The following is a 19331-nucleotide window of genomic DNA, read 5'->3' as shown; positions in this document are numbered from 1 at the left end:
ACACTTAAGTTTTTTAGAGGCTAGATGATTTGTTACACCACAACAGATTAAATGCAGAAGAGGGTATGAAAATTCAACTGACTCCTCTTAAGCCAGACATTAAAGAATTTTGCAAAAGTGTACATTTTGGGAAGATATATTTATTTCTCACAAAACATGTTATTTATGCTAATATGCAATGAACTTGTAGTTATTTTTAATCAATCACTAAATATTTTTTAAATTCTCAATTTTCTTTTCTAACATGATATGTATTGACAGGTATGACCAATGTGCATAAAGAGATTCTGAAACCAAAGTGTCTGAGAATCACTGATATAGAGAGCCATGTATTATAAACAAGACCCTTGACTTTTAGAATCTATATTTAAAAACCTGTATCTACTTACAGTAAGTTTTACTCCAGGATTTTCTTTAAAAATGCTTGTAGTCCATGATGGTAGTGAGAAGAAGAAAGAAAAAGTCCCAAATGAGAAACTTGGAAGTCTTAGACACGCTAAAGCATGTTCTCAAGGAAGATTGACAGTGGAGATAAACAAAAAGTTATTTTCAATATGAAAAAATACTCCTTATGACTTTCATTCTGAACTATATGGTAAATGGCCAAGCTAAGATTTAAGACTGTTGTCGAACCGATAGGCCTGTTGTATATTTATCCATCAAATTTTAATTATTTAGAACGAAGAAACAGTCCAATAAGCACATACTGAACATGTAGTATACACAGATAAATCCCTTCTCTCTAGTCAAAGCAAGGTTTTACTTCATTAAGCCATTTCTCCTCTTTAAATATTTAAAAATACAATGTAAGTATGACTTTTACATAAAATCAAGGGGACTGTTTTCCTTTGACCCTCTTTGCAGATTCACGATGTAGGGAGTTGGCATTTAGTGATATTCAAGATTTTGCATGTGTTTATAATAGGTTGTCTTTCTATTTTTGATATGTGAAGTTTAAAGCACACCGTGTGGCTTGTGACCCTGAGAATACTTTATGTTTTTTAATCTAAAGAGAAGCCATAATGTTTTTTTTAGTATTAATTTGCACCTCTTTAGATTTCCACAGAGGACATTTTTAAAATTTATGTGTAGCATAAACACTTCTTTTAGTTAATTGTAGAAGTTTAACACTGACTATATTTACAGTCCCGTAGGTATAGTTGAAAATTTACATATTAAACATAGTTGCTCTCTGGCATGGTTTAAGAAAATGATCTGTGTTCTTAATTATACCTTCAGCATAAAAGTGCGAATGTCATTTACTGAAACGTAAAGAGGAAATCAGTGATGATGAAGATAATGATGATCATAATATAAAGCATATTAATTATATTACGTTGGCAAATTTTGTTCTTTTTTCAGTATTTGATCATTTTACATTTAATGAGGCTGTGAGTTGATGTTTATTTCAACATGATGAAAATGCTAGACTCATAATTAGTTTCACAGCTATTTTATATCTTTTTAGGTGAATCAAAACTTTAATATCAATGAATTCAAAACAAATTTCCAAACTAAATTAAGGAGTGTGTAACCATGTTTATGCTTTTCGTAGTGATTAACTTTAGAATCAAATACTGATTTGTAGTGTACAAAATAAGTATGTAATATGACTTAATGAAGACAACTTGGTGGTTCATTTGCTGTGTGTAGCAAAATTAAAGTTTCTTACTTTTAAAAGACATGCTATGAAAAGCTGAAAAGGAATAGTCTCATGATATTTAAACCTATAAAACTAATAGTTATCAATATTTTTCAGTTAATATTTGTCCTTTCCTTAAGCAGTTTTAAGGATACTTAAAGCATAGTCCAAAATTAGAGTTGACAATTGCAAATACAAACCAACCAACACAGTAATAAAATCAATACTTAACATTTCCCTTGAGACCACTATTTACTGTTTGCTGCACCATTTCCTTAATGGAATGGCAGTTATGTTTGCAGAAACCTTCTAACTACCATTTTTATGTTTTAACTAAAAGCAGCTTTCTTGAATAAGTATGATATAGAAATTCTTAAGCTACTGTTAAAAATAGTCATAACCATTTAGTAGTCAATATGAGTGCAGGGAAGGAAACCTTTCTCTTTAAAAATATTTTTCTGATAAACACTGACACATTTCATAATGCAGTGATATTTTTCTAATAATGGCAATATGTCCTTTATGTTTTCATTATGGTCGACTTAATTTGTAAATATCAAGCTATACTTAAACAACTTGTGAAGTTTAAATGAACATGCAATTACTAGGGTGCATTTCATTTTGGGGTTGATTTTGACAGTGTACTGTAAAAAAATAAAAGGAAGGAGGGGAGTAAGGGAAATTAGCAGTTTATTTTACTCCACACATTCAAATGAGTTTCAAAATGTAATTGGCAAAATGATTTACTAATCTCCTTTAGTTGATTTTTCTTTTCTTGCTGTTATGCTGTTATGATTGTACAATGATTTTCTTTTTTTAGTTATTATTTTGCAATTTTTATAAAGAAATTACTTCCGATGTGAAATATACCTACTATTCCATCATATTGTCTATATCTCTTTTTACCATACTTTCCATTGCATTTGAAATTAAGTAATATTAATATGGCATTTCATGTCAATTCTTTTAACAGATTTAAATATTTCTAGGATTTAATCAAAGTTAAAAGACAATTTATCTTCACCTTTTATTCTGGTTTTGTCTTAAATATAGTAATAGCATGAGTCATCCAAGATGGAAGGGTATGTTTTACCTCCCAGAGGAATTTATGCATGACCAAACTTTGTTCTTATTAGTAACTGTACAGACAAAAGTAGAGAAGTTTTGTGAACAGAATTCATGGCCCTTTTTAGAGAACATGTTTGAAACAGGATATTGAAAATAAAGTCCATTGGCCAACTCAGGTCTTTTTACATGATGATGTCAGCAACTGTGTTGTGTGATAAAGCTGCAATATTTCATGACAAAGAAAATTTCATATCCACATCTTTAATAAATGAAGAAGAAAAAAGTGTCCTTACTCAATTCATATATTCCCATCAGAACCTTTGTAGCTTCTCTCAAACTGTAAATATTGAGAGTAAGATCAGAATGAAAGTGGTGTTGCATCAAAATTAATCGCTGAAGTTATTACACTGTCACATGTATCCCATATTCGGGCTTTTCACACAAAGCTTTGAAGAGCCCTACAGGACCAACCAAATGTAATTGATACAGAATCATTGCTTCACAACAGCTGCAGTAACAAGGTGCTGCAGCTTTTACTTTAATCTACCTTTCTTTCTGAGAGTTTATTATGTTTTTGAATTTATTCTTTTGTAGATCTGGGAGCTATCTTTTTTTATGGAAATTAATCTTTTTAGAAGATTTGTACTCTCTTTTTCAAACACTAATACATTCATTCAAGTATCCTATTATTCAGATCCAGCTGGCTTTTATCTGGTGATATTTACTTCAAAAAGCCAAGCTAAATGGTATCATAGATTAATTCTCAGGGCACAGGAAAGCTTTTTTAGAGAAAAACATGATTTGGTAATTACTTGAAATACCATAATAAAAATCACAGAAAATGTCAAAAATGTATTGTATAATTCTTCATAACAGTAAACTTCAAAAAGTTGTTTCATTGAAAATGTGGTATTCTGACTCCATCATAATTTTCATTTCAGTCAAACATAACTTGGAAAGTTTGCTTGGGGTTCTAATAAACTCTATGATGAATTTTAGGTTTATATTGTTTGTTCACACAAAGCAGTGAAACTTCAAAAGGGACATTATCCACTGCTATCTCTTACATAAATCAAACTGGAAATAAGACACGTTTTACAATTCAATTTAAGATCCCACTGAGACAATAATGTTGCAAGCTGTGCATTTTGCAAAGTAATATAGTAATGTCTAGTTTGCATTTTTGAAAAACCAGATTAATCACACTTTATTGAATACGTTAGAACAAACTTAAAATTCATCTATTATTAAAAACTTGTGCAACAAACACAAACTATATTTTATACATAAAGGACAAACTCATTTATTCATTAGGATAAAACACTTGGAGTTTGCATTTTGTAACCATGAAGAAATGACATTTGCTATGGGGGCTGTTTTGAATTTTTAAAAGCAGTCTATGCAGAGTAAGCTGCTTGAAAATGTATTTTAGCACGTTTACCTGGTCTTAAAGCATCTTAGAAGATAATTATTTTTAATATGTACAATTCTTTTTACACTGAAAATATTTAAGATACAATGGCTTTATTATAGATAAAGATAATTTGGGTAGATGATACTTTTCTAAGTTCAAGATTTTTTGAAGTTTTATTTATTTAAGTTCTTGAGAAAAGATTTCAATTTCATCATTCATCATTTATTTTTCAATAAAGCATGTGTCTTTTTAATATTGATGCTGAGAAAAATTGTTGAAGAAAAGAAAAATAATGAATATGACTGATTTATCCAAATATCCATCACTTGTGTGGGCGGGTTTTTTTTTTTTTAATTAACATAAAACCTATGTTTAGCACTTAATTCTGACAACTGAATCATTGGTTCATTAGGTTGGTCGAATCATTAAGTTGGTGGTATTCTCTCATATTTTTCATTGGTGACATTATGGTTATAACAATTGCACTAGATAATTTTTGAAATAAGAAATGAATAGGACTTCCCTGGTGGCACAGTGGTTAAGAATCTGCTTGGCCAGTGCAGGGGACACGGGTTCGAGCCCTGGTCCAGGAAGATCCCACATGCTGTGGAGCAACTAAGCCCGTGTGCCACAATGACTAAGCCTGTGTACCACAACTACCGAAGCCCATGTGCCTAGAGCCCATGCTCTGCAACAAGAGAAGCCACCGCAATGAGAAGACCATGTACCATCACAAGGAGTAGCCCCCGCTCTCCTCAACTAGAGAAAAGCCTGCACACAGCAGCGAAGACCCAATGCAGCCAAAAATAAATAAATTAATTAATTTTTAAAAAATGAATAAAGATGTTTAAGTTTTACTTTATATTGACCTAAGAGTGTTGATATTGTAAGAAAGTCAATCCTCATTTCAAAACAGTTTCTAACTGTTTCTCTTCTTCTAATGCACATTGTCATACCAATCTAAAAAGGTGTATCCATTTATTCCTGGGATAAAGATGAATGCTTTTATATTTAATTCCTGAATTGGAATTAAATTAGAAATAAATTTGTCCATATTACTACTCATCTTTCTAAGTATTTTTTTTTTCATCGCCAGCAACTGAAAATTTTAGTGGTCATTTTGACCTTGAAAATCTCCTGCTGCGTCTGCCCATGAAAAACTGATGAAAAGTGCTTTGAATAGTATGTCTTCACTACATATAATAGAAGCTATGGAAAGAATGATTTGATTTTGTATAAACAGTAGCTTTCAACACGCCTGCCATCTGCATGTAATCTACCACTAAGATATAATATTATTTCTATGGCCCTTCAAATCTGCTGAGTTCTTTGTGATATGTAGTCCCTTGATTTAAAGCTGCATCTCTCCATGGTGTTCTTAAGGGGGACCTTGTAATTACTGGATATTACAATTATTTGTCATACTATAAGTTGGACTAATGGCATCTTTTCAAACTATGCTTAGTTGCGTCTGTTTTGTTTTTTGTCTCTGTTTAGGCTATCTACCTAAGTCGTAGTTAGGATTGTTAAATCTTTAAATCCAATGATAATGTTCTACATTTATTCACTCAGTATTAATTGAGGAACCAACATCTGTCAGGCATTCATGTTGACTATTTTATTTAAAATAATATTATAGCTTACCAGTAAGTGGGGAGAGTTGAAATTATAAAAATGCATTGATACCCATTAGTGTTAAGAACTTACTGTAGGAGTCATATACCAAATTTTGCTTATTCCTGCTCAGCTTCCTAGGCTTTATTTTTTATTTCATTTTATTTATTTTATTTAATTATTTTTTGTGGTATGTGGGCCTCTCACTGTTGTGGCCTCTCCCACTGCGGAGCACAGGCTCCGGACGCGCAGGCTCAGCGGCCATGGCTCACGGGTCCAGCCGCTCCGTGGCATGTGGGATCCTCCTGGACCGGGGCACAAAGTCGTGTCCCCTGCATCGGCAGGTGGACTCTCAAACTCTGCGCCACCAGGGAAGTCCCCTAGGCTTTATTTTTAAGTCATCCAGCTTGGCTTGTTTGGGCCTTATTCTGTGGCTTCCAGTAGAAATACACTTTTAGTAGAAATACCTTTATACTTTCTATACCCTCTTCAAGCACCATGGCTTAATCTCCCACTTACAAATCAAAGACATCCAAATTTTCCTCACTGGGCATCTGCTTTCCTTCCAAATTTCAATGCCATATTTCCAATGCTTGTTGTCAATCTCATTTGAGTGCTTCTGAAATATCTTATATTCAACAAGTCCAGAATCAAATGGATTTTTATTCATAACGAAACCTGATCTTCCTCATAAAGGTGATTAAAAGCTGGTATTGTGAGTTCAGAATTCCAAGATCTAAATCCCAGGACAAGTTTAATCAACTTTAATAATACTAATGTGGATATATCTCAGAGGTTCTAAAGATTCATTGTGATAGTGCATATAAAAGCTGAACATAATGAGTGACACATTGAAAGCAGATGATACATGTTAGATATCATTGTCATCATCATCATCACCATCTTCATTGCATCATTAATAATATCACCGTATCCCCAGCTGTTAACTAGATACTGAAGTTATCTCTCACATTTTACTCTTTTCATCTCCATTTGTATCCAAATGATTACCACATTCTAAGAAGTTTATTTCTAAAATGTTAGACATATTTCCTATTCTTCATCTTCTCTATCTTTTATTCCAGTCAAAGGATAAGATTATGTGCATATATGCTATATCTGTCTATCACTCTCTTCTGTTATAAGCTGGTCTAGGACAAAGGCTATAGTTTATCATTTTTGAATGCCACACTGAAGTTTACCACACGTGAATGTAAGAATTGGTCTGGGTTTGCAACTCTCGACTCGAAAACTGACAGAGTTAGTCCTACTTTGTTAAATGCTGAGGACACAGTGACGAGCAAAAGAGGCATAAGCCTGATCATTTGGTGCTTACATTAAGAAAAGAAATGTTGGGTCTTTTACTTAATAACAATGGGAAACAGTTGAAGTCCTCTAAGCAGGGGGGTGACAATGCAAGATTTGTACTTAAGGGCTTCCCTGGTGGCGCAGTGGTTGAGAGTCCACCTGCCGATGCAGGGGACGCGGGTTTGTGCCCCGGTCCAGGAAGATCCCACGTGCCGCAGAGTGGCTGGGCCCGTGAGCCATGGCCGCTGAGCCTGTGCGTCCGGAGCCTGTGCTCCGCAACAGGAGAGGCCACAACAGTGAGAGGCCCGCGTACCGAAAAAAAAAAAAAAAAAAAAGATTTGTACTTAAAAGTAATGATGGTCCTTGAATATGATTACAACAGCCGAGATAGAGAAACAAAGTAGAGATAAATCACATTAATGAAATCAACAGGAATTGGACATCTGTGGCACACAGTTAAAGACGAGGAGATAACTATGATTCCTAGGTTTGTGGATTATACAACTATCTGGTGATGTCATTCTTTGAGGCTAACCAGGTTTGGGGAGAAGATAATTTAACACTTAGATCCATGCATATGAGGAATATCAAAAGAATTCCATGAGCCTGCTATCCTACCTATAAGAGTTTTATGCTTTTTAGAAAATTAAATAGCAATTTTGGCTCAAGTGAGAAGATTTTTCAATTTCAACATAAATAATTTGAAATTGAAAATATTATATGAAACACTGGAAGTTAAAACTGATTTCAACTGACCATGAGCAACACTTACACGTGAACATAAAATTGCTAATATTGTATACCATGGCTTTGAGTACTCTAGTAACAGTATAGAAAGTATATTAACTTGAAATTTTATTTGATGTAATTGTAACTCTTTAGGGAAATTACAATATCTTTAGAGTGGAGAATTTCTAGTTCATTTGTTTGCCTAATGGAAAAATAATTTGATGAGTTAAAATGGGAAGAGGTAGAAAGTCATTGACATTGGCTATGAGAAAGGTTAAAAGATGCAGTTAAATTATCATGGATACACTATACCAAACTGCTTTATTCTGAAGAATTTTATGTATTTATTTTAGATTGGAAAGCTTAAATATGTTCCTAGTATTGTTATTTCTACACTGTCCGTAATAGCATTATACTTTAGCTGTAGAAATTAATCTATCTGTTGCAATATCTTAATTTCCACTGAATAGAAACATTTGACTCTTGCCTAGAGTCGTCCAAATCAACAAGACACCCAAATATTTAGTCAATACAATTAATGTAACTACTATTTCTTTCCTACACTGAGTTCTATGTAACTATTTACCAGTCTGAGTCTGCATTTGTTTTGTTTTGTTTTGTTTTGTTTGGGGGATCTATTTTACCTCGTTAACACTTAAAACATAGTGCTAATGAGTCCAAAGAAAACAACAGCATCAAAAAGCAAAGTGTTTCTGATATAATTATCTTTGTCTTCTCCACATTAAGTATTTAACCTTTTATCTTTATAGTAATAGCCTTCTTTCTTTTATTTTAAGTTGCATCAAAACTTTCTGGAATTTGGTATGAAATAAGGGAAGATATATAAAGTACTGTATTCTTTATATAATAATTTATTCTAATAACTTTCATGAGTTCAGAATCAAGGTTATTTAAATGGAAACTGTTGTCTATTTTTAGTTTCCTAATGCTGTTCCAGTTTTCCTTGATTCCTCAAAGATTCTCAGTGTAATTGTTTTTTTAATAATATCTGCCTGTTCTTCAAGTATCCATTTATGTATCCCATCTGACATTAATGACTTGAACTTCAGCTCTGATTTTACAATTTGCTTCTTATTCTTGCAAATTAGTCATTAGCCATGGTAAATAATATTCAAGCAAAATTTTAAAAATAAACCGTTCTGATTTCCAGTATTTTGTGTGCTACTTTGTGCAACAGCTTAACTTATGCTACTTTCAACAACACTGTGGAGTATGTAAAGGCAAAAGAAGTATCTCAACTTGATGAAATTTAGCTAATATCATAGTTCTGCTGAGTCCAAGGACACTGATAGCACCAGTATTATATTATCACCATTACATATAAAATAAAATGTTTCAAAACAATTCTGCATTCAAAAGAAAACAACACAGGTAAAATAGAAACCTCCTTGTATGGCAAGAGTTTTAAATTTCTAGTTAACAAATATGTAACACTCAGAGTTAGGTTTAGTTAATGACAGATAACTAAAGAAAATGCTTATTTCTGGGAAAGTAACATGTTTTCCTAAATGACTCATATTTATTGGCAGTGGGATAGTTAGAATTCATGACAATATTATTCTTTCTCTCTAAGAAAAAATAGCACTTCCAAATCAAACAGGATATGTGTGCAAATATAAATTTTAGACTCTGGAAATGGCCTGCTCTGTGGACATTATTGTGCAATACCAATTAGGAGGTGCTTGTGCTGTTTTCTTGGCTAAACCACTGTACTTAAAGTGGAACATTTTAAATTGTTCCCCAATTAATGGTACCCTTTACAGATTGCTTCTTCCTCATTTTAAAATAAAGCAATTGGATAAAGTTGAACCAAAACACCGGAAGGTTTCAGTGTTTCTACTTGCTAAAGTAGATCACTGAGCTCAGATCGTTATCCAGAAAAAGATTTAAAAGATTACAGTATAGTAATTCATGAAAGGACTGTTTCTCCTATTTATGCAAAATACTAGTGTTACTGCTGACGTTTCATATCTCATTTTTTGTTAGGGTGAAATTTATCCTCTAAAAGACAATAACTTGTTTATTCTCTCACCTACCGCTGAAGTAACAGCTGAACATCTGTAGCATCTGAGACTAGTATTTACTTTTCCTTAGCAGTCTTGATTCCATTGTTAAGATGGCATTGACATCCTTCTAAGTGGTCTCCAATGGTATGGAGTAATTGCCCGCTGTTGCCTTCATTTTCATTGTAAACGAATCTTGACAATGTCAGGTTCCCGTCACAGTCTATCAGTGTCACTCACTAAGCTGTGGTGTGACCGTTAGTCCCTTTGAGATTTGCCTCCTTTATCAGGGTCAGCCTGTGGGAAAATCTGAACAAATAGTTACATATCAACTAGGTATAAAAGATAATAACATTTAAATATACTTTTACTATTTTAATGCATGGTGGTTTAAAAGGCATTTCTTTGCTACAGATCACTTTAACTCTGTGTTTGATTACTTTACATGCACTCTGTCCAAAATTCATTAAAAATTATACAGTGGCCTTCTCTTTTGGAACCTATTACTTATTTGCTATGTTTAGGATTCAGTAATAAATGTAATTATTTGGGCTAGGATTTTAATCAGTACCACTGATATACATACCCATAGTTTTTTTTTTTTTTTAATTAAAGAGAAACAGTAATAATATCCTTACCCAAAGCAGTTTTCATTTCCTTTCCTACATAAAAATTGTGTTCCAAAAAAAAATGATCTTCTTTCTTTTATTAATGATTATCTCCACATTTAATCATTCTTTATTTTTGTATTCATGTAATCTTTTTCCTTTGAACTTCTGTCTCAATTGATAAAGTTTCAGTTGATTTGTGAAATAACATTTCGAATGTTGAACATTCATATTTCTTTTCCTTTCTTTCAGTTTTTTACAAGACTCAGTTACTAAAATTCTACTTATAGTATAGTCATATTTGTTGTTGATTCTACTGAATATGCTATGTAACAAGATATTAAATAGAAATTTTCCTGTGGTTCCACACAAGAACAAAAGGGACCAAGTACTCCTCAATTTAAAAAAAAGTAAATACCAATCAGTACTTATTAATAGCAGTTGAACAGGAGTTGCTATCTTAACTATCACTCCAGACTCCACAGACATCCTCTTCCTCCATTTATAAGAGGGGAAGACCAACACAGGAGAGGAGATTCGGAGAAAACATTGTAGTGAAAAGACAGCACTTAATGCAGGGAGCTGTGGCTTAGTGATTCCTTTTTGAGAGTCCTTCCTCACCACCAAGTGCAGGGAGAGGAGTTTCAAGAGAATTACTCAAGGATTACAGATGCCTCCACCTCATTTCATAGCTGGATGTCTGCTTTGGTGTGAACTGCTGATCTGCTTTCTGTACATGTTTGAGCAAGGAGAGAAAGAATTGAGGAGAGGTGACAGAATAGAGAGAGTGGACATCATCAGAACAAAAGGACCCACACCAGGAGAAGGACCTTAGTTTCAAGAGACCACGGCAGTTTGGGGAGCTTAGAAGAGCAGGAAGCTCCAGGAGATTTCCATTGTCAGGGACTTGTGCAGTTAAGAGGTTCCCCTGGAAGACCCCCTTAAATGATCAGACATTACTTGGCAGGGAATACTTGGCATTTAGGCACCCGCCACCTGGGAGATGTCAATGGCCAATAGGTATAGCCATAGAAGCGACAGTGCGGGGAGGACTTGAGCAGGAACTGTTTGGATGGGAGACCTTCACCCTCCTACCCAAGAGAATAGATGGATGAAAAGCTGTCCAAGCCCCTCTGTCTTCCAGCTCCCTAGGCTCTAGGGCTGGCAAGTGCTGATGGGGATGAGGACGCAGAGAGAGGTGTTAACTAGAATGGATTTTCTTGTACTCAAAATCTGCTCAAGGTTATTAAGGGGCAGAAGAGGGAGCCTTAACAGAGCATATTTGAAGGCTGTAACTAGAGGAAAAATTAAACTAGTTTATATTTGTTATCCATCAGTTCTAACTGTTGACAATCTGGTTACCTTTAAGGAAGGGATGGCTTCAAAATTTAAGGGTTTCTCCCCAAAGTAGTCTATTTCTCTGTTTATAACCTGATCCATCATAAAATATGTATCATAAAATACCATAAAAATATAAAATGGAAGGATACAAAATATAGTCTGAGCTCAGAAAAATACTAAGATAGTCCACCAAGCTATTTACTTTTTCAGAACCTACGACTGTGTTTTAAAGTTGGGGGTGCAGAGGGTATAAGCAGGGAATGTCCCATACCTATTTCTTATGAATCAGAATTTCAGTTACACTGAACCTTAAAATCACCTTGCTTGGCCCTGAGAAATACACTTTTTTTTTTTTTTTTTTTTTTTTTTTTTGCAGTACGCGGGCCTCTCACTGTTGTGGCCTCTCCCGTTGCGGAGCACAGGCTCTGGATGCGCAGGCTCAGCGGTCATGGCTCACGGGCCCAGCCGCTCTGTGGCATGTGGGATCTTTCCGGACTGAGGCACGAACCCGTGTCCCCTGCATCAGCAGGCGAACTCTCAACCACTGCGCTACCAGGGAAGCCCGAGAAATACACATCTTTGACAGGAAAGGAAACCTAAACACACACAATCACTTTTTGTCTATAAGTTCCATATATATGCATATGTAATTATAGATATATTCTTACTATCGGTATAATTAGGCAGAGTAAAACTGTTTCAGATTATATAAATGCATAATTAATAGCTTTTAGCTAGAGACAAAACCGGTAATCAGGTGTTAATTTCAATTTTTTCCTCTTGTGTTCCTGTGCCCACTTACATCTGGTTGCTGTAAGGTGGTACATTTGTTAATTCTCACTCCACCAAAATCACATCGTTGAATGAGGAGCTGGCCTTCCTGATGCTTGTGGTTACACTACTTAACTTCATCATATAACAGCTGCCTGTGTGTTTTGCCATCAGTCAGAGCGCAGATTTATTTCCACCTGTGTAAGCAGGTGTCTAGCCTGAGATTGTTCCTATGCTTCTCCACAATATGTGTTTAGGACTAGGTGTGGGAGATCCTCTCTCCCTTTAATCCTTCCCTCCAACACATTGAAATACGGAGATAGAGTCTAGATAATCAAACAGCTGGATGCGTTGAATCTTTTCATGAGCTCATGACCAATTTCCTTGGTTCAAAACCATTTTATATATTTATCAATGTCTGAGTTTTTGCATACATGTCTCTACCCCCTATTATAGAATATGTTCTTTGAGGATACTAGGGCTAGGTCAAGTTTGTCTTTTTATTCCATTGTAAAGTCAAAGAAATAGTAGGATTCTACAAGAATGGAAGAGGAGAAAAGAATCAATTCTCTTTCTCTGTAACTCTCCTTACCAACTGTTAGAACTTTTCTTATATGCGAAATATGCTGTCTCCTGTAAGTTTTCATGCAGTCATAATAATAAGCTTCAATCTTAAAGGTGTATATGTGTATGCATGTTTGTGTGTAGGCACACACATAGATACTGGCTTATATCAAATATATTGGCTTAAACAAAAGCACTTGAAATTATACATTTAATAACTATGAGCATGTCTTGTTCTGAAGTGGCCTATTTTCAATTCTTATTTATTCATGCTAATAGAGGAGAAGGATGTTATAAATTAAGCAAAAATCACAGCTGACTTGGTTATATATTGTATATTTTTCATTAGACTTAGTTTCTTAATTGTTTGCTCTATTTATTACCCAAATGAGCTAACATCATGAGAATTTAACAAATGATGATTGGCGGAGATGGCTAGGAGCATTTTATGTAGTGAGAAAATCCAATCTAGTGTTATAAACTTGCTATGGAAAATTCATATATGGATGATTGATATTTACCCTTACACAAGGGACTGATACCCTGTGATCCAAAAGAGATGTGGAAATAGGTAGTATTTTGTATATAATCTCTTACCAGAATGATTTAATTAGAATTTTAACTTTATATTTTACACTTTGATAATGTGAAAAATAGAATTATAAGTGCTTCTCTATTGACACAAGAGTGAAATTGAAGTATATTGGGAAAATGGCTTTTCCCATTTATTAACTGGTAATCTAGATGTAAATAAAAGAAATTGGCTCAATTGGACAGAGAAACAAAAGTAGATAATAGGTGTAAGCAGAACTCAAACTCAATCCAAAATAATGAATGTGAATATGTTTCCCTCCTCCATATATTAGTTAATATTAGTTAACCTCAAAAATGCAATCTACTATGAAAATGTAATCCTTGGATATTTTAAATGAAATATAAAGAGAAAATTATCTATTATTTATAAATTTCCAATGCAGTTCCCATATTCAATAACATTTATTCCAAAGTGTTATTTCTATATCCAAATAGTTGGTGATTATGCTTTAACTCTTGTTTGAAATGATAACATAAGAAGTAAATATGGGGCTTCCCTGGTGGCACAGTGGTTGAGAGTCCGCCTGCCAATGCAGGGGACATGGGTTCGTGCCCCGGTGTGGGAAGATCCCACATGCCGCGGAGCAGCTGGGCCCGTGAGCCATGGCTGCTGAGCCTGTGCGTCCGGAGCCTGTGCTCCGCAACGGGAGAGGCCACAATAGTGAGAGGCCCACGTACCGCAAAAAAAAAAAAAAAAAAGTAAATATTTAAAGAAGAATTTTGCATATACCTTGATAAAGACAATGTAAAGTGAAAATGTTTAAAACGTTTTGTCACTGAATGCTTTCTTGACATAATATGTTAAAAAAAATTTATATACTTACAGCTTTTGCATGTTTGACTAGGACCTTGGTATAAAGTGTCAAAAAAGTCACGAGTAGAGAAATAAGCTGTATAAATTTGTGAATATAGAAGTGAACTTTTATCTCATAGTGTAGGAGCAAGCTGGAGAGATTGCTTTTATGTGAGTCATTTCTGTATGAAGCTATAAACTTTTTTTTTAGCCAAAAGCTGTCCTGGTTTCTTGTAAAATAATAAAGATATCCATTTTAATTGATCCTTTTCATTGTTTAATAAAATTGCTTTGTCTGATTGCTGAAGAATTTGAATTGAGTTTTCATTACCCACTTCTGAACAATTTACTCTAAGATCCAGACAGTATTGAGCTAATGAGTTTGAATTTATATTGAACCTTAACTGTCCTTCTGAAGTTAAAAGTTAAAAAAATCATGGCAGCAACTAAGTATTCTTCATGAAAAACTATGTCTTAGAGATTTTACAATGAGGCTCTTAATAGAGCTAAAGCATTTAAATTGGAGTTTTACCTACTTTGCTGTTTCTAAGCATATTATATGAAAATATTGTTTCTTTTCCTTTTTTAAGAAATGAAAACTCATAAGCTGACAGGGATATTAGAGAAACTTTCTTTCAAGTGGGTACTTTGTATATTCAACAGATTCAATTAAACAATAAATTAATGGTAAAGTAATTTAAACTGAGAACATGCCTAAATTGAAATGATATATAAAAACCTTCCAAGGAGTACCCTATTAAGGTGTTTCAAGATCTATTTAACCTGAGATGTTGCCATGATATTGAAATACACGCCCTTAAAAGTACTGTTCTGACTTTGGCACCTGTATTGCCACAGTCGTAAACTTAAGTTTCTCTGCAGCTGAAAACAAGAGATATATTTATTGATTCACACACATTTAATTTATTGCTTTGATATTATTTTCTTTTGTAAATGATCTTTGTGTTCCCTGGACCATGTCTAACCAAGTTGGGCATTTAATGATTCTATGTTTAGGATTTTCTGTGGAATTAAATTAGGAACTTTAACTCTGAAGGGTGACTGGGATTCTATTATACAAGGATAACTTTGGGTTCTATAACTATCATTGTGCTTCAGTTCCAAGAAGTAATTAATTCTAGAGGTATATAATAGAATCCATTTTATATTAAGTTGGGTAGTCAAACAGGAATAGACTCCACAAATAGGCTACCTGTTGTAAAAATGTTGTTTTTCAGAAAATTTGAGACTGTATTTAAGAAATAGAAAAACAAAAAGAAATTTACTTACTTGAGCTTATTTCCCAAGAAATCACTTAGCCAATCTCCAAATGTGATATATTTTTTTCACATCTTTATTGGAGTATAATTGCTTTACAATGGTGTGTTAGTTTCTGCTTTATAACAAAGTGAATCAGCTATACATATACATATGTCCCCATATCTCCTCCCTCTTGCATCTCCTTCCCACCCTCCCTATCCCACCCCTCTAGGTGGTCACAAAGTGCCGAGCTGATCTCCCTGGGCTATGTGGCTGTTTCCCACTAGCTATCTATCTTACATTTGGTAGTGTATATATATCCATGCCACTGTCTCACTTCGTCCCAGCTTCCCCTTCCCCCTCCCCGTGTCCTCAAGTCCATTCTCTACATCTGATATGCTTTTTAAAACCTCATTTCCTATTATTCATCAGAAGATTTGGAATAATATTGTATCCAAATAATTGATATTCATTCCCCACAGGCAGCAGTGAAGGTTCTTGGGAAAAGGAAACACTGTACTCTTCCCCACCCCGGGGATCTCATGCTTCTGTTACCTGCCCCCGCATACCTAGAGCACTTAGTCTTCCAATCAGTCATCCTCTCCACCATCTTCAGCAGAGCCACCTTCTGCCAAATGGTACAATGGCATTTTTTAGCACTAAAAATGATAGTTGCAAAGAATAAAAAAATCTAATGATCGGATAGTAAAATATAGGACATAGTAGATAGGTACACTACATTTAGACAGCTAAACATGATAAAGAAAACCATAGTATTTTAAACAAGAATTAGACTGATCAGAAGAATAATGTAGCAAAGAACTAACTGTATTAAACACAAATGAAGAGTGGTGAGTGATAAAACATGGCACCAAACTGGTTAGCTTTAAGCCTAATGTCCCTGAGTGATAAGTGGGCACTGTTGCATGCAAAGAGGACAAATATTTTTCCTTTGACTCTCATTATTAGAACATTTTAAAATGCTTCAACTTTCAATGATTTATGTCCTTTGCCATTTTAATTAATGAGATATACCATGTTTCATTGTTTTACTTGAATAGAGAAATGATGATATATGTGTATTTTGTACAGGATTGGAACTGCCTTTTATGATGATGCCCCACCCTCTAATTCCTGTCAGCCTACCTCCAGCATCTGTCACCATGGCAATGAGCCAGATGAACCATCTCAGCACCATTGCCAATATGGCGGCAGCAGCACAAGTTCAGAGCCCTCCATCCAGAGTTGAGACATCTGTTATTAAGGTAATTAATTACATGATTGATTTGCCTTAAGCCAAAATCATCTTAAGCCACCATCACTCAATCCATTTTTCTTACTCCACAAGTAGTTCTAACTCTAAAAATCTAAGTATATTATGAGAAAAAAAATGTCACTTATAGTAATTAGAACCAGGGGTACAGTATTTAGGCAGACTAGGCTAACTTGAAGTTCTCTATTATATCTACTAAGGGAGAGATGAACATAGCATATTCAATGATATACTTCAAAGTGTATGTGCTTATTTGTATGGTTGTGTTTGTGTTCGTGGGTATGTGTGGTGTTATGAGCCATAAGGTGTGGAAAATAGTATCTGATTTATTTTCAGAAGACCAGAAGGGTTAAATTATGGTTCTGCCACTTAACTAGCTGTGTCACCTTGGCATATAGCTAAATCTTTCTGATTATTTCTACACCTAAAAAAGTGTGTAATACAGTGTGAGTGTAAAAACTAAATGAAATAATAAAATTGAATTTTTTTGTAAATTCAAAAATACACAGTAAGTGGAAGATAACATTATTGTTTTACAGGTATCACATATGTGTATATATACACACTTCTCTGGCTCTCTCTGTTTATGTGTGTGTGTGGGGGTATGTGTATACTTTTAAATATGTGTATGTGTATACTTTTTCATTCATATTATTTTATAATGTATATTTAAATCAAAGTACTTTATTCATTTATTTATTATTGGAGTATAATTGCTTCACAATGCAGTGCTAGTTTCCACTGCACAACAAAGTGAACCAGCTACATGTACACATATATGCCCTCCCTCTTGGACCTCCCTCTCACCCACCCCACCCCACCCATCTAGGTCATCACAGAGAACCAAGCTGAGCTCCTTGTGTTATAAAGCAGGTTCCCACTAGCCATCCATTTTACATATGGTAGTGTATATATGTCAATCCCAGTTTCCCAATTCATCCCACCCTCTCCTTCCCCCTCTGTGTCCACCCATCCATCCTCTACGTCTGCATCTCTATTCCTGCCCTGCAAATAGGTTCATCCATACCATTAACATTGTCAGAATAGATTATTAATTTTTAAACTAAGTAAAAGATACCTCATGCTGCATTATCCATATTTGACATAATTATTACCTTGTTTTTCTGAATATAATACATGTGAGTTTAGGGGAGTCTCTGGAGCATGTGTTACATAAAAGGCCTTGTTACAATTCTTATTCATTGCTGGTGGTAATGCAAAATGATATGGCCATTTTAGTAGACAGTTTGGTGGTTTCTAATGAAACTAAACATACTCTTACCCTACAACCGTATGATTTTTATCAAAAGGAGTTGAAAATTTAGGTCTATACAAAAATTTGCCCATGGGTATTTATAGCAGCTGTTTTCATAATTGCCAAAACTTGGAAGCAGCCAAGATACCTTTCAGGAGGTGACTGGATAATAAAATTGTGTATCTCTGTGTGCGATGACTTTGTTGTTTGCCATTTGTGACAATGTGGATGGGCCTGGATGGTAATATACTTAGTGAAATAAGTCAGACAGAAAAAGACAAATATTGTATGTTTTCACTTATATGTGAAATCTAAAAAATAAAACAAATGAACAAATAGAACAGAAACAGATTCACAGATACAGAGAACAAGCTAATGGTTACCAGAAGGGAGAGGGTTGGGAGGGAGGGACAAAATAGGTGAAGGGGATTAGAGATACTGAACTACTAGGTATAAAATAAGTAGGTTACAAGAATGTAATGTACAACACAGAAAATATAGTCAATATTTTGTCATAACTTGTATGGAGAGTAATCTATAAAAATATCGAATTACTATGTTGTACGCCTGAAACTAATATTGTAAGTCAGCTATACTTCCAAAAACTGAATTAGCATTTGTTAAGTGAGTGAGCTATGGTTCAACAACAGACCACAAGAAAAAATGAAATAGAGAAGTTTATTACTAACAGGTCATGGAGGAAGTACTTGGCATGACTCAAGGGACCAGACGGGGGGGTCAAGGCAGAGTGCAGACAGAGAGAACAAGGCAGGACCTGAGGCAAATGGCTTTATTAGGATCCATGGGTGGGGTATTTCAGGATTTCCAGTCTGGGGCTGCATTGGTCAATTCAAACCAAAAGAGTAGGGTTTTGGTAAGCCTCCCAGAGGTCTTTTCTAAGAAGACTGTTGATCACAAGGGCTTTTGGGCAAGTCATACCAGGGACTTACATTTACTCATGACTCTGGCTTCTGTCTAGAGCATGCACTTGTATGAAGCGGACTAGTGTCAGTTTAAGGTCCCTGTAGGACACGTGGTCAAACACAATGTATGCTGAAGCAGCAATACCACAG

General features: G+C 34.6%; 1 protein-coding gene across 5 annotated transcripts in view; it reads left to right on the top strand.

Annotated features, from left to right (window-relative positions):
- The window catches only part of DACH1 (dachshund family transcription factor 1), a gene marked incomplete at both ends in the record, with an annotated part of 411700 nt that overhangs the window by 265291 nt on the left and 127078 nt on the right, over window positions 1-19331 (top strand). For 2 of the 5 annotated variants that reach the window (XM_081214577.1, XM_081214576.1), the window contains one exon: window positions 16823-16995. The exons of 2 other annotated variants lie outside the window; for them this stretch is intronic. In XM_081214577.1, the coding sequence (XP_081070703.1) occupies window positions 16823-16995 (173 nt within the window). Of the gene's footprint in view, window positions 1-16212; window positions 16369-16822; window positions 16996-19331 lie in introns of all 5 variants that reach the window. One more of the 5 variants, XM_081214575.1, reaches the window with a different exon arrangement.

Source organism: Mesoplodon bidens, assembly GCF_964165515.1.
Source record: "Mesoplodon bidens genome assembly, chromosome: 17".
Lineage (NCBI taxonomy): Eukaryota > Metazoa > Chordata > Mammalia > Artiodactyla > Ziphiidae > Mesoplodon > Mesoplodon bidens.
The sequence above is the reverse complement of the archived record's forward strand: the minus strand, read 5'-3'. Positions and strand labels throughout refer to the sequence as shown.